We start from the raw sequence: 14,631 nt of genomic DNA on the forward strand, positions 1-14,631 counted from the left end.
CCTAGCTTTCGTGGAACCATAAAGTTCATTACCGTGTTCACAAAAGCCTGCCACCAGATTGATCCAATCCGCACCATACCACCTTCTCCCCTGGGATAAATTTCGCCACCACCCGAGGCTTGAGAAAAGTTTCCGTGTAAGATATGGAGATGTTGCGTGCAGTGACGCGATGTTATGTTAGCATGGAATATAGGCGCTCCGGCAAAGAGTTTCAGAGTCGTCTCGATGCTGGTTCCAAGCAAAGGAACAGCTTTATCGGAGCGAGGACTTAGGACGCGTTTCCGTTAATGGCTGATTAGGCCTGCGACTCCCGCTGTAGCAGTTAGGACCATCTCTTGATGAAATGCAAATCCTCAGACATTACTTCCTTACTACAACCACCCCCCCCCCCGCGTGTCACCCTCTCGATCAACCCCCAACCCACCCCTCCAACTTCTGTCTTATTCACAGTACCCGCGTTCGTTATGCGTGTTGTCGGACTGTTGTCTCTACCGTCGGTATCTTGTTCTAGCAGGGCTGTGGAGTCGGCGTCGGTACAAATGTACCGACTCCGACATCGATATAAAATCCTGGACGGGAACGTGGCTGCAGGACGCAACATCCAGGAAGGCAGGCATCTTCTTAAATAAAAACTGGAAATCGTGGCGTTTATAATCTCCGTGAGCCACGGTGGTCTAGCGGTTAGAACGCTGGCCCTGGGGTCTCGGGTTCGATTCCTGGCGGTGCCCGAATTTATAACTTGTGTTGGGCAAGGCCGTGGTCTAGGCAACACGGAGTTTTCCTCCGTGGCATCCCAACAATTACTCCATTCACACACAGAAGAAGGCAATGGCAAACCACTTCTGGATCATCTGCCAAGAACGTATATGAACAGGTCCCAGTCCGAGAAAAGGATGGAAGGATCCTGTTCATATGGCCCTGTCGTCAGACAGAACACTACAAAAAAAAATAACCCCCGTAAAGGTTATTTGACCCCAGAGTCCTGCCCTGTCTGTCACTGGGTCACTTACCCCTTTGTCCCCGAACACTCCTCTCGTACGAAGAAGTTGAGGAAATTCCACGGCGTTAGGAAACTCAGCGCAGCAGCGCCATTGTTCCCGTGGACACGGTTGTAAGTTGCGTATTGGGAGGAAAGGCAGATCGGCTATTGTTCTCGCTTCTTAATTCCCTACGAGATTTCAGGAAAAGCAAACAATTCTTTTATTTTAACGACCGTACATGATTATAAGACACGTTTTGTTCAAGCTGTGTTCAGTCACGTGAGCGCCGTTTACTAACCGTGTCAAAAATGTTGTCTACTGCAAAGTTTCATACCCGTAGGCTGTAAAGATGACAACTTATAAGTTATAAGTAAATATTAATATGACAGTAAATTCGACAAGTTAACTATTAAGGTGACGGATGTTAATTATCAGATCAAAGAATGAAGATAAATTCGTTCTGAGACACAGATCAGGAGGCGACTGACTATGAGCTGATCCCTTAATAAAAACTGCAAAATTTGAACCCCGGGTCATACCGAATGCGACGCACGGACGTCATTGAATTGGTAGCCCGCATCTTGATTTCGACGAAATACCCTCTCCTTTCTGATACATGCTTCATTTCTGGTTACCGTTTCACGTATCTATCACCGTGTTTCGACATGCATTGGTACCTTCTTCAGGGTTTTTTTTAGGTTTTCACTTGTTTCATGCCTCGTTCTTGCATGCTGTCTGCCCTGTACTTGTCAGTCAATAACCTTCATGAGGGCAACATCCCAAAACAGCAGACGATCGGGCACAACAGACGAAGTGGGAGCTAGCCAAATCGCTCCGAGAGTGGTCACAGAACGTTCATGTGGGGAGAAATGTGGACTGCAAAGTTCTGTCAGGGTTTTGCTCTCCGCTCCAGTATAGGCCCGGAGACCTGCCTTCCTAAATAATGTTTCGTAGTTTTTCTCAGTCCCTCAAGACAATCGCCGGGACCACACGACCACTTCCTTTCACGTCCTTTCTGATTCATTATTCACTAATCTACGTATGGTTTGATGCTGTGTCCTTTATGGTCTTATCTATTGCCAGCATTTTCAAAGGATCTAGAATGACATTTTTTTGACTCGAATTGCAGTCTTCTGGGTTATGAGGCCGTGTCTGTGGTTACCTTGGTAATACACGTGGAGGACAGGCAGTCAAAGACCGAAACGTGATATATAATTAGTTTGTAATATGCGAAGGACCTGAAGATGGTATCAAGTAGTTTGCGAAACATGTAGTTAATTATATGAAACACGTATAAGTCTCTAACTGCAGACTGTTAATTACATTACCAAGTTTTTTTTTTTAAATTGAGGCGAAACAAAATTAATGAATGTAAGACTTGAGGTTCTCACAGCGGTGAGTATGAAATATTCATCGCCCTGATGACGGAGGCAGTATGACCTCTGAAACGTTGGTAAACATCGACCAGACTACACAGCGCAACAACCCAGAAGACAGAAATCTTCATCGCCCTGATGATGGAGGCAGTATGACCTCTGAAACGTTGGTTAACATCGACCAGACTACACAGCGCAACAACCCAGAAGACAGAAATCTTCGCCCTGATGACGGAGGCAGTATGACCTCTGAAACGTTGGTTAACATCGACCAGACTACACAGCGCAACAACCCAGAAGAGAGAAATCTTCATACTCATCGCCCTGATGACGGAGGCAGTATGACCTCTGAAACGTTGGCTAACATCGACCAGACTACACAGCGCAACAACCCAGAAGACAGAAATCTTCATCGCCCTGATGATGGAGGCAGTATGACCTCTGAAACGTTGGTTAACATCGACCACACTACACGGCGCAACAACCCAGAAGACAGAAATCTTCAAAATTAATGAAGATTTTGTATGGGTCGCTGTGTTTTTGCAGGTCGTAAATGGAGAGAGAATTTCTGTGATTGCGAACAGTGATTTGGGGGTCATGTAAAAGTCAGTTATGTTCCTTTGTTTGCAGATTCCCTCGTGCGACGTTCGGACGGGCCTCCGGAGAATTCCAAAAGTTTCGTCAGTGACATTAACACCGCCGGGATTCGATGCAGAGACGCCCCGAGTACGTCCCTACTTCGAAGGTAATCTGGTACGTTTCTTTACTGTGTTCATTCAAAGGGTATTTTTTTCGACACAATGTTTCCAGCACTGATGATACATTGAATGTTTCCCAGAGCTGCCCGCCTACGGGTATATTTCGTAATGTTATGTTCCTTACTGAAACAATGGTCTAATTGACGACAGAAGGAGAATAAGAAGAAATCATTTCCGGTCGCCCTTTTCCTCTCCTATTATCGTGATTATTAAGACGCGCTGATACGTGTCTGTCTGAATCAGATGTGGTGTCCACATATTCTCCATATCACAAACCAAAATTCATTTCTGTTTTGATTTGATTTATTGTTTGTGTGTTTTGAAATATAAATTTCTCTTAGTTCTGAGTTTGGCCGCCACCAATTCCGAGCGTAGAGTCTGCCTGCACATTTCCAAGTTTATTAACGACTAATAAGCCGATTATCTCTCTGTGTGTCTGTCTGAAATTTTGTTTTGGGAATTATATTAAAATGTATTCAATTTTGTATAATATTCTCGCTTATAATATTGGTAAAACAAATTATTTGTTACGTGGTAAGATACTTTAAAATCTTTTAAAGGCCGGTGGTTTGTTTGCATTCTCAGAACAAACAGCGATTATTTCTTGAAACTGCGTTAACCAGTTGATAGTTGTTATGGCCGAGGAAGTTACATGATTCAGTTGGATCAAATTGCGGTATTTTGTGAGCACTGTAATGAACATTCGTGAACCACAAGATGCCTGGAATGTGTTTTATAATTCACCGGGTGTCAACGTCTTAAAAAAAAGTCTGGTCTGAAAACATTTAATTCAAGAATTGTTATAATATATAATATTATATAAGAATTGTTTTCTGATGAATTTTAGTGCAAATTAAGAACATGGTATATCATAATATAACATGTATCTACTGATGGAACACCAAATGGTAATTTATATATCGGTGTAAATATTCTAAACCCCTAAAGTCACTTCTGCTAATTTTATACGGGATTTAAATCCATTCGTTAGTTTAAGTATCGGTATCTTTTATGCACTCTGTAAAATCCAAAGTTGCTAATGTAATGACGCTGTACCAGCTACATATACCAGCTGTATTAGCCTCAGTTTCATTGAGGAGACTCGACGAGAAAGCTCCTGTGTCCGACACACAGTCGACCGGCCACGTTGATTGTTCGGGCAGAGACACATTGTGAATTTCAAGTGAACTGTCAACACAGGGAGTGAGCTTTGGCATTAACTAGGAATGCGGGTCCTCAGTAGCACCTGTTTGCTTGCTCGCAACATTTTATTTGTCATTTCACAGTTCATTGGCCCTCAGTAAAGATTTCATCATTGGTCCTTGGCTCTGTACTGAGATTCTTCTATCCTTTATTTGTTTTCGTACGCCTTTTATAAACAGCCATGTCAGTACAAGACGAACGAACCAATTGGAGAAGTGTGTGATTTTTAGATCGATCAATTTAAGGTGTGGATCGGATTCAACCGAGGCAGCGTAAAAAGAGGTTTTGTGAATACGGTTATGAGACATCGGTTTCTATATACGTAAGAAATTTCGTGAACCACTGAGGGACTACCAGCTTTTCAAGGAAGGCGCACACATGGGCTCAGTTTTCCACTACGAAAAATAAAATTCGCGCAGCATAAAATGATTTTTTTTTATCTGTGATATTCTTCACTTGCTTAATATTTGAGACGAATCGTTACGTGAAGTTAAGTAGAGTTATTTATTATAAACCGATATTTAATGCCATGACTTCGAAACTGCTGTTTATAGAAAGAATTTTGAGAAGAACCCCCTTTTTTTTTTTAGAAAGAAACTGCTTTGTTTATAGCTAAACTTCATGAACAATTCTGTACTCATACCACCGGTTTCAGTAATAGTTACATCGCCCACGTGTTTCAATAAGTAACCATAAGCCGGGTATGTAACGTGCATGAAGCATGCGTACACTGCCTTGATTGGAGAGTCTGAAGGGAAGAGATCACTCTAAGAAATCAGATGGGAGGATAATATTAAAATGTATCTTAAGTAAATAGGGTGTGAGGAAGTGGACTGAATCTATATGCCTCAGGATATGAGCCGATGTCTGGCTTTTGTGAGCGTTGTGATGAGGTTTCGTGTTTAAATTATTAAAGAGCGATAAACGACTATCAGATTCTATAAGACTTCGCTGCACGAGATGCGCTGGTCTGATATCGTTATAAAAGAAAATAAAAACCCTGTGTGGAAGGGGATGTGAGGGGTTGATATATTTAGAACAATATTTCAACGTGCTTTTTCAGAAAAGTTTGTCGTCCCAACAAAATGACTGCACAGTACATTTGTCCTGGTTATTTCTCCAGTCTACTAAAACACAAGAATCTTTCTTGCTGTGCAGAGATACTTTTTTTTCTTTTTCATAAATAAATATATTGCTCTGTAGTTGGAAGCAACGGGCAGTAACATTTCACTGCTGTATCTCTCTCAGCTCCAACTGCTACATGTTTTGATTTTTAAAATTTCCGTACAGTCCCATAATCTTAATAGCGGTGAGCTAGGCAGATCCAAACGCTCTCAGCTCTCTGCGGCCATGTTACCAAAGGTTACCATCGAGTTATGTCCTTCCAGGCTTGCTGCAGTCCCGTAGGTAGAAGCTTTATAGTTTATACTCTTTATTAGATGTGATTAAATCGATCAAGCCAAGGAATATGGGATGGGTTGGCCATGTAGCGCGCGTGGAAGAAATAAGAAAGTCGTTCAGAATTTTAGTCTGAAAAGAACCCACTGCCAAGATCTTGAAGTGTACAGAGATAGGGATGCTGAATTTAATTAGAAAGAAACCGTGTGCATTGGATTCATCTGGCTCGGGATAGAGACCTCTTCCAGGCTGTTTTGAACACGTTGATGAACTCTTTGTTTCCATAAAAGGCGAGGAATTTCTTGGTCAGCTGAGTTACAATCAGTTTCCTCGGGGCCTCATCTCACTAATCACTTAATTATATGGGTAGAAGAACCAAGTCTCGAAATGTCATGTATATGAGGAAAAGAATGGGATGACAATTCTTTTTTATAGTGTCTGTTCACATAACCCCTGCGTGTATCAGCTGTCAAAGCACAGATAATATCATTTAAGTAATTTGCTTTGTAGTAGGCCTGGCGGAACATATATAGAACGTTGGATGGTTGCCATAGCGACCGATCAATGTACAAGAATCATGACGGAGAAAGCTTGGTTAAAATAATAACGAATATGAATATTTCATATTTCCGTTCTTTATGTGTCCCGTGCTGTGTTGCGCGGTTTTATCGTCCTGTTGGCAATATTTTCTAACTTCGTTATTTCTGCTCCTGACGTGTATAAACAGTTTATAAATCCTTCGGACGTTCCCGTGTACAGAAACGTATATATTTACAATAAAAATCAAGGAAAAATTGGAAGAAATATCAAGAAAAGGAACCGTAGTTTATGTCGGCGAAGGAATTTAAAAATTCCCAATGTTTAATTACTCCTAGCCTGTCAGAAGTGAAAACCATGACAGTGTTTTACAATATTTGCTGATTCTGTAACTTAAATCGCGTTGTTCGTAATCATCTTGTCTAGTTGTTATAACGTCTGCTTATTCTTCAGAAAATACATGGTGGAGGGGGAGTATTTTATTTTATTTTAATGTTATTACAATTTGTCGATAGTCAAATCAGGTCTTCTAACACAAAAATTCAGTCCGTACCTCAAAGAAAACGATCACTTGGTTTATGCTGTTTAAGGAAATGATCGCGGTTTATATTCAAATCGTACGAAACCCACAAAGACTCTTTGTGGACAAAATGCTACTGACTGAATATTAAAGCCAGTGGTACTTATATTATTAGCGGGATTTAAGGGGGTGAATATGGATCTTAATAAAAAGTATTACAAAGTTGGACCTTAGCAACGCAGCAGAACTCAAGTCTTGGTTTTCATCTGAGGTCTGCTCCGTAAAGGTCACTATTTCGCGTAACGTTCTCCATCATTCCTGAATTGAAGTCTGACCAGATCCAGTTGAATCCTGACGACGTATAAAACAGGGAGTGGTCAATGGGCCTTCGGCTTTAGCGCAGTCCATCTGTAGAATCAGAAATTTCTCACCAACGTTCGTAACCACTTCCTTTCGCTGGAAATTATATACAGTGACCCAAGGAAATCATGTTGCCAGCTCATCCTCCCCCCCTCTCCCCCGCAACTTCTGGCTTCTTTTGGGCTTTTATAGAAAACATACTTCACTCTCGAAAGTGCCGTCTCACCCCCTACCCTCCCCCTCCGCAGTTCTCGTTTCTACCGTGCAAACTTATTACTTATGGATACTGATGACTTTCGTCAATGAACTGCAGCGTCTTCTGGAAAAAGGAAAGAAGGAAAAAAAAAAGGAGGCTATGGAGAAGGAGAAGAAGACTTCGCTGTATAAGTAGAGACTCTGGCCACTGTATGAAGAAGTCCCGGGGTAATGTTATACGTTACATTATAACGTTATTATGCAGTCCGCAGAGACGCCATTCTGTGTCCTGGTGAAAGTTTTTCTGCTGATGATAGCCTCCTTTCTCAAGAGTTGAGCATCGTAACGAAAAGCAGACACAGGTACACTCACGAGTGTATCTCGCGTGAACTGCACCAGGTCGCTAGGTGCGAGACTTTGGCCGGCCTTACCCTCTGAGGGAGAACGAATCATGAGGTCGTTTTCGAAGACACCGAGTTGATTATTTGAAACAAATACACATGCAGTTATGTGAGAATAGAGAAGCGTTTCGGATAAATATTCTGTCTCCATCTTCAGGTCTGAAATCCTTCTTCGCAACCTAGAACATCGTCAACTTACGATAAGATCTGTAATTGGTCTATTGGTGTTCTGCACGCAATGAATTCTAGTCGTACATCAGAACAAGCCAACATCAAATCTTGCAGTCCGGTATTTATTTTTATATTTTTTTATTTAGTGTTCTGTCTGACGACAGGTCCATATGAACAGGATCCTTCCATCCTTTTCTCGGACTGGGACCTGTTCATATACGTTCTTGGCAGATGATCCAGAAGTGGTTTGCCATTGCCTTCTTCTGTGTGTGAATGGAGTAATTGTTGGGATGCCACGGAGGAAAACTCCGTGTTGCCTAGACCACGGCCTTGCCCAACACAAGTTATAAATTCGGGCACCGCCGGTAGCAATAACACTTTTTGGCATCGTACAATATGCCAGTCTGACTGTATGTATTCAGTATTATTCTTAAAGAAATATTGAACGATGCTCCTGAAGATGGATTGATAAAAACCGAAACATACCTGTTAATTAATAAATATTTTTATTGACAGTATAGTGTTATATACAGCATTATACGACATCTAATACACGATTTATGTAGAATATATTGGCAAATAAACGAATTTTGGAATGGCTTTTTTTAAAATTAAAATTCTGTCTTATTCGTCTGATTAAGTAGAAGTGAGCCAAGAAAGTTATCGCGGAGATTATTATCCATGAAGAAGGTTCTGCATCTCTTTGACGAAATCACAAGAATCATGTGAATTGTGTGCCCAGAAGGACAGGAAACCAGAGGTCGTAACGCGTTCACAGGAACACGCCATGCTTTGAGAAACACCGTTCATCATCAGCTTCAGACATGGCGGTGGGGACTCAGAGATCAACTATCCACCACTTCTCGTATTTTCCTTTACTCCCCCCCTCTCCCCCCTGGCGTAAATCACCCCCTCATCCATATCTTCATCTTTCGCTGTAATGGTAATATCATTCCATTATTTTTTATCTGTATCTTTCGCCCGTCTCCTCAAATTACTCCGTGTTGTGTTTCTTTATTTGCTTTATTCCTGCACACCTCGTGCTATCATTTCTGCGCTGTATCTTTTTTTCATCTCTTCCAGTTCCTGCCTTCTGTTTTCTTCCATCAACGTAATCACCATCACGGAATATGACGGCTCCTGCAGGAAATGGCCAGCGATAATTCTCTGTACCAGGGAACCCTCTTCGCCTTTCCACCTCCTCCTTGCATATCTTTCGAAACGTCCATTTCCCGCAACTGCTGTCATTTTGACAACATAGATGACACTTGACGAACGACGTATCTCTGGTTCAGCAGGGAATCTGTGAACTTTTTTATCCGCAACAACTTCGCCGACCCCACGCGTTCATCCGCGTACACTTCTCTGGTTTCCATGGCAACAACGATGTTCGAGCTCTGATGTTCTCACGGCGATGAACATGTTGTTTGTCGTCTTATGGCTCGTGACAACTTGTAGCCCTGTAGGTGGGTATTAACGTTTCGGAGGATCGCATCACTTCTGTCTTCAGGGTCGGACAGGGAGGGAACACGCTTCTCTACGAGGTGTCACAACCCAGAAGATTGTGGCGTGCACTTTTCTTACAATGAATCCTTCATTCTATGTGATGACTCCAAGATGAATTACAAATGAATACGTGTTAAAATATTCTGTAAAGATTGAGTATTCCAATATTAAGTTGTGCCTTAACAGTTTCTTGAGATATATTTGATAATACGACGTTTCGGGAGTTGTATCTACCTACTGCCCTCTTTAGGTCATGATGGGCAAATGTGAACACGGCAAAGAGCCTTCGCGTTTTTATAAATGGCGGGGAATTTTTACGAAGAATGACTGTGTCGAACGGAACTGTTTGGTTAGTTAATTAGTGTTGTGTCTGATTAGTGATGCTGTTTGCGTTGTGTGCACAGACACTAACAGCCTAAGAACGGAACCACCTTTCTCGCTCGTGGTTTCAAAGGACATTTATTCAATTATACATGTTTATTAGATCTTTAGTTTATCAAGTTCCTCCTGTTCGCTCCTCGAGTCTCTCTCATCTGTTTCTTTATCCGATTTCCTCTTGACTTCCGTGTGCACTTACGAAGCTAACGTAATCCTTCACGAAGAGAAAGGCGAAAGTATGAAAACCGCTTATCAGAGGAGAATAAGAAAACTTTTCCTACTTCCATCCTCCTCTCGTTTCTTCATCTTCAATCCTCTCCCAGCCTTGGAATCCCTCGGTTTCTATTTTTCCTTCTTTTTTCCTCTCATCCTTTCGCCACGTTTCAAACGAAGAAGGTCTTAGCTTGAGCTTTTCTTGATCCAACCTTGTGCTAGAAGGAGAGACCATTTCCATAATAAATTCACTAGATATACCTTTATAAATAATAAATAAACTATAAAGTCAGCGCACTGTAGTCGATGTAATTCAATGAAGGCTACAATAGTTGGAAATGTTACATTTGGATCTTGGACGAATCTGAAAGAGGTGAAAAGGGAAGTCGAGATAAAAATCGACTTCTATCGAAAACTCGAGAGTTTCGTGTGAAGACGTTTGTACGTAACTTTCTGGTATCTGAGAGGTGACTTGTTGACAAGACAGACAGCTCTGGAGTTACGTCCTATATAAAAGGACGAAAGTACGTATTTATGTCTTCAATTATAGAAATAAATTAATATATAGAGACAGTATTATAAGCGAAATACATTTTTTAATGTAATACCATAATCCATGAGCACTTACCAGCGAAAATTTATCTCACTGATGATGTATTTTGGTTTTCAACAATAATAACAGTTAACAACAATAAATTTAATAAAATATCGGAGAAAAGAGAACACATACAAAATTTATATCGGACGACCTGAAGGAAAGAGGCTACAATTCAGGATAATATTAAAGTAGGCCTATATTTGAAGCACGTAGTATGTGAGGGTGTGAACTGAACTCAGCTGGCTTTGGATAGGGTCCATTGGCGGTATCTTCTGGGCACGGGTTCAAGGCTTCGCGTTCCATAGAAGGAACGTTCTCGCTTCATGAATTTTTATATGTTCGTGGCGAGGTCCTTAACAACTGTTTGGCTTAGTGGTGACTGCATGTACCACCTGCTTTAACACTAGGTGTCTCGCATTTTGCATTTATTTGTTTTGTGTTATTCTCAGAGTAAACAGCGATTATTTCCTTATGCAGTGTTAACCATTTGGGCTTTGTAATGGTGAATGCGCGTGGGACACTGTCCTCACAAACTTCAAAGGTGTGTGCTGTCTCTTACCACGTGCTATGTCAGGTTCTGATCGTCTTGTGTCGTCTCCGTATTTAAGAGCATGTTTTATGTATGAGTTCTGTTATACTTCATTCGTCATTCCGTCCAACACCACGGGTTGTTGCGTTAACTTACTGTCTCACTGAAGCAGAAAGGGACCTTCTGTGGAGGTTTAATTAATAGTCGTTCAATTGGTGAAGAAATTTCGTGTGTTTTCGTGCAGTCCGAAGGTTTATCGCCGTTTTCAGAGGAGCCCTCCACCGGCGCTACCCTGACCCAGATTAATCCAATCCACATTATCTAACCTTATATCCCTGAGATAAATTTTAATATTATCATGCCGTCTACACTTTGGTCTTTCCAGTAGTGTCGTCCCTTCAGAAATACAGCTGAAATGCTGTTTTCATTTCTAAGTCTACTCCTTATTTAAGGACAGCGGAGGATTCTAATCCCCGTGGAACCAGTGTGAGATACATTTCTTGACGTCGTTCCTAATTATTTGAACATTTCACACGTTTTTAAAGGAGGGTTGTGTGCATTGACAGGATTAAATCGTATGTGATAGAATCGATTTTTGGTAGTGTTGGAGTGCGTTCATACGGAACACTGTACATTCCATCGCTCTTCACAGATATTAACTCTTCCCCTCCCCCTCCCCCCCCCCTCGAACCCAGACGGTCGTGGGATGAACTTTACATGGGTGCATTCAGTCTCTGCATATCTTACTTTCCACTCCACCCCACCTCACCCCCCAGCGTTGTCCGAAATAACAATCAGTGTGTAACCTACACACATAGGGGTCCTGTCTGGGGTACCACGCCCACTTATGACACTAGACATCTGAGGCACCGTGGTATAACAGGGTTCTGCAACACCACTAGGAAAATGGCAGATCAGAAACGCTTGTCTGGCTCTGGAGGGCCGAAGTTCGACTCTCGGCGGGGTAGCTTCATTCTCTCGGCCACCGCACCCCCAGAACGCGGTTTCGTCGCGGGGGAGTGCACATTTCGAGGGGGATGTACTCCACCCAGGTATTTCGTGTTTTACCTACATGGGACAAGAGTTAGAAATGATTTTTCTGTTGCGGATTTATAAATGCGTTTAGTGCTCTGATTTTTAAAGAGTTCTAAAAAGAAATGTATACAAAGTTTTGGACAGTAAACCTGAATCAATAAAGACCATTTTGAAAACGTAGGCAACTACGGGAGGATCTGTCTGTAGAACAGTAAAAGTTTATTGTTTGATTCGTCGATTTGTTGGGTTATAATTTCGGGCCTTACGCGATAACATTAATTATGTCAACTACCTTAGATTTTCCCATTGTTCTTCACGGACAATTAATAGTAATTTTATAATTGATCTTATGGAAATAGTCTGGGTCGGTGTTGATTGGATTGATCTGGCTTACGTTAGGGGCCTTTGAACCGGGGGATCTATTGACTAGCTAAGCGACTGTTAGCGTCTGATGAAAGAATCTGCTTCGTGTAGTTGGTTAAGTTTAAACAAGGAGTGAGCGATATGCGAAGTAATTGAGGATAATTCTGACGTCTTACGTCCTTAAATGTTCGAAATTCAGCAACGCCGATATAGAAAATGTTTTATCTGCGCCGATCACGTATTTGTAATCACACGCCATACAAAATTGTGTTTATCTGCCTGTGATGGTTCATTGGTTTTTATCCCCACCCAATAGAGAACATTTTACACAGTCACATGTTGTTAGTTTGGACCGCTTAAAAAAAGAGCCTAAACATCTACATAATTATAATAGGTCTATTGTTATTTAAATGTTCGGTGTTTTATAGCTAATGACGTAACGTACAGTAAAATGTTCGTATTTGCGATTTGGTTCGTACTTTTGTTCCTGAACGTCGAGGTTCAAAAACATTTTTTTAAAAAAATATATAATACAGCTGTCAATAACTTCTTCTTGAGAATCTTGTAGTCGCTTAGTCAGTCAGTTTGTGGAATCCGAATGTTCATTGCCGTGATCACAAAACCCTTTTCCGTCTTGAGTCACGTGAGACCAACCCACATTCTCAGTCCTGTTGCTTTTTGACATCTCTTGTGTTATTCTCACATTTACGCCTGTTGAAGAACGCCTTGTTCTCCGGCTTCCTGATACTTCCTGTGTTTTGGATTCAAATATTTTTCTCGTTATTTGTTTCAAAACCGCCATACGCACTTCAATTTCATGTTTTAATCCAGGGACTTTTATTTGCTCCGAGATATTTTGAGCTGACTGTAAACCCATGATGAAATGTAGCAAGCAGGACATTGAAGACAGGTCGGAGGATAACATTGAAATAGATCCTAAGTATACAATATGAGGATATGGGCTGAGTCTTAAAAGGGAATATCTGGCTTTTGTGAATACGGCAATGGACACTTTGGTTTCCATAAATGACGGGGGATTTCTTGACGAGCTGAGGAAAAATGTAGCGAAATTTGTTGGTAAACTAGATAAATTATTTATATTTATACTAATTTCAGCATACTCAGCGTGACTGCTGAATTATCGTAATTGCAATAAAGTCAAAATCTAACTGGGAAACCAAATTGTACCATTGGCAAAAAAAAAATCTTAGACCCACTTTATTCCTTGACATCAAAATCGAGAATGGTACACTAGTCATTGATTACATAATCCTTTTTTTTTTTTTTTTTTACGAAAAACACGTCTCTGAAAGAAATGCGTATTTCACAAAACCAGTCAATTTCCCTTCCAGAATGACGGGAAAATATAATATAGCAAATACACGAAGTCATTAATATTATCCCTTATCAGCATTGCCATGGTAACGGTAAGACGATTACCATCCAACCGGTTCTTGTCTGTTGCAGACAGTGACATTTGTCCTAAATTCTGAGAAAGACAAAGATATAGAAATTCTGTTAGACGGACAGACAGACAAACTAACAACAGCCTTGGGGCTCCTTCGAGGTCCTCGCCACAAACAGAACGAATTAATCATCCACTGGCAGAATGAGACCGCCCACAGTTCGCCCGATGTTTAACGCGCATCGCCCCGAGAATAACGAAATGTGTGTCAGTTCCATGGTGACGTGACGCGAGTGTTCATCCATATATGTATTATCATTATTTTATATTCAGATTTGGATATTATTCAAGCAGCAGCCAACAGCGCTCGACGGTTGAAATGAATGAATGTATAAATGAATATGTTTCGGCATGGCTCGCCTCGCCTCTCCTCTGCTCCTACGCCCCCCTCCCCCACCAGTATCCCTACCCCCCCCCCCTCAAGTCTCTCAACAGTTTCCGTTCTTGTCAATGCATGGAAACAGTGTTCTGCTACGAGACGAGATCCATACGGCACAGCTCCTAATATTCCCTTCACGAACGAAGAAAGTATGTGCCGTACTAGATAAGAGAAGAAAGACCTGAAATACGTAATGTTAAGGGTGTGTGAGAGAGAGAGAGATTTTTTTTAAACACCTCCTCAGACTCATGCTGACACACACAACA

The 14,631-nt window shown here is 41.4% G+C and overlaps 1 protein-coding gene across 4 annotated transcripts in view; it reads left to right on the top strand.

Moving 5' to 3' along the window:
- Positions 1-14,631, top strand: part of LOC110838714 (uncharacterized) — a 456,091-nt gene that overhangs the window by 405,526 nt on the left and 35,934 nt on the right. For 3 of the 4 annotated variants that reach the window (XM_087341090.1, XM_087341092.1, XM_087341093.1), the window contains one exon: positions 2,987-3,109. In XM_087341090.1, the coding sequence (XP_087197216.1) occupies positions 2,987-3,044 (58 nt within the window). In that variant the 3' untranslated portion in view covers positions 3,045-3,109. The remainder of the gene's footprint in view (positions 1-2,986; positions 3,110-14,631) is intronic. The other variant, XM_087341091.1, reaches the window with a different exon arrangement.

The sequence above is a fragment of the Zootermopsis nevadensis genome, unplaced genomic scaffold, assembly GCF_977971745.1.
Source record: "Zootermopsis nevadensis isolate Lab colony 2312 unplaced genomic scaffold, Znev_1.0 Znev_ptg000061l, whole genome shotgun sequence".
Taxonomy (NCBI): Eukaryota; Metazoa; Arthropoda; class Insecta; order Blattodea; family Termopsidae; genus Zootermopsis; species Zootermopsis nevadensis.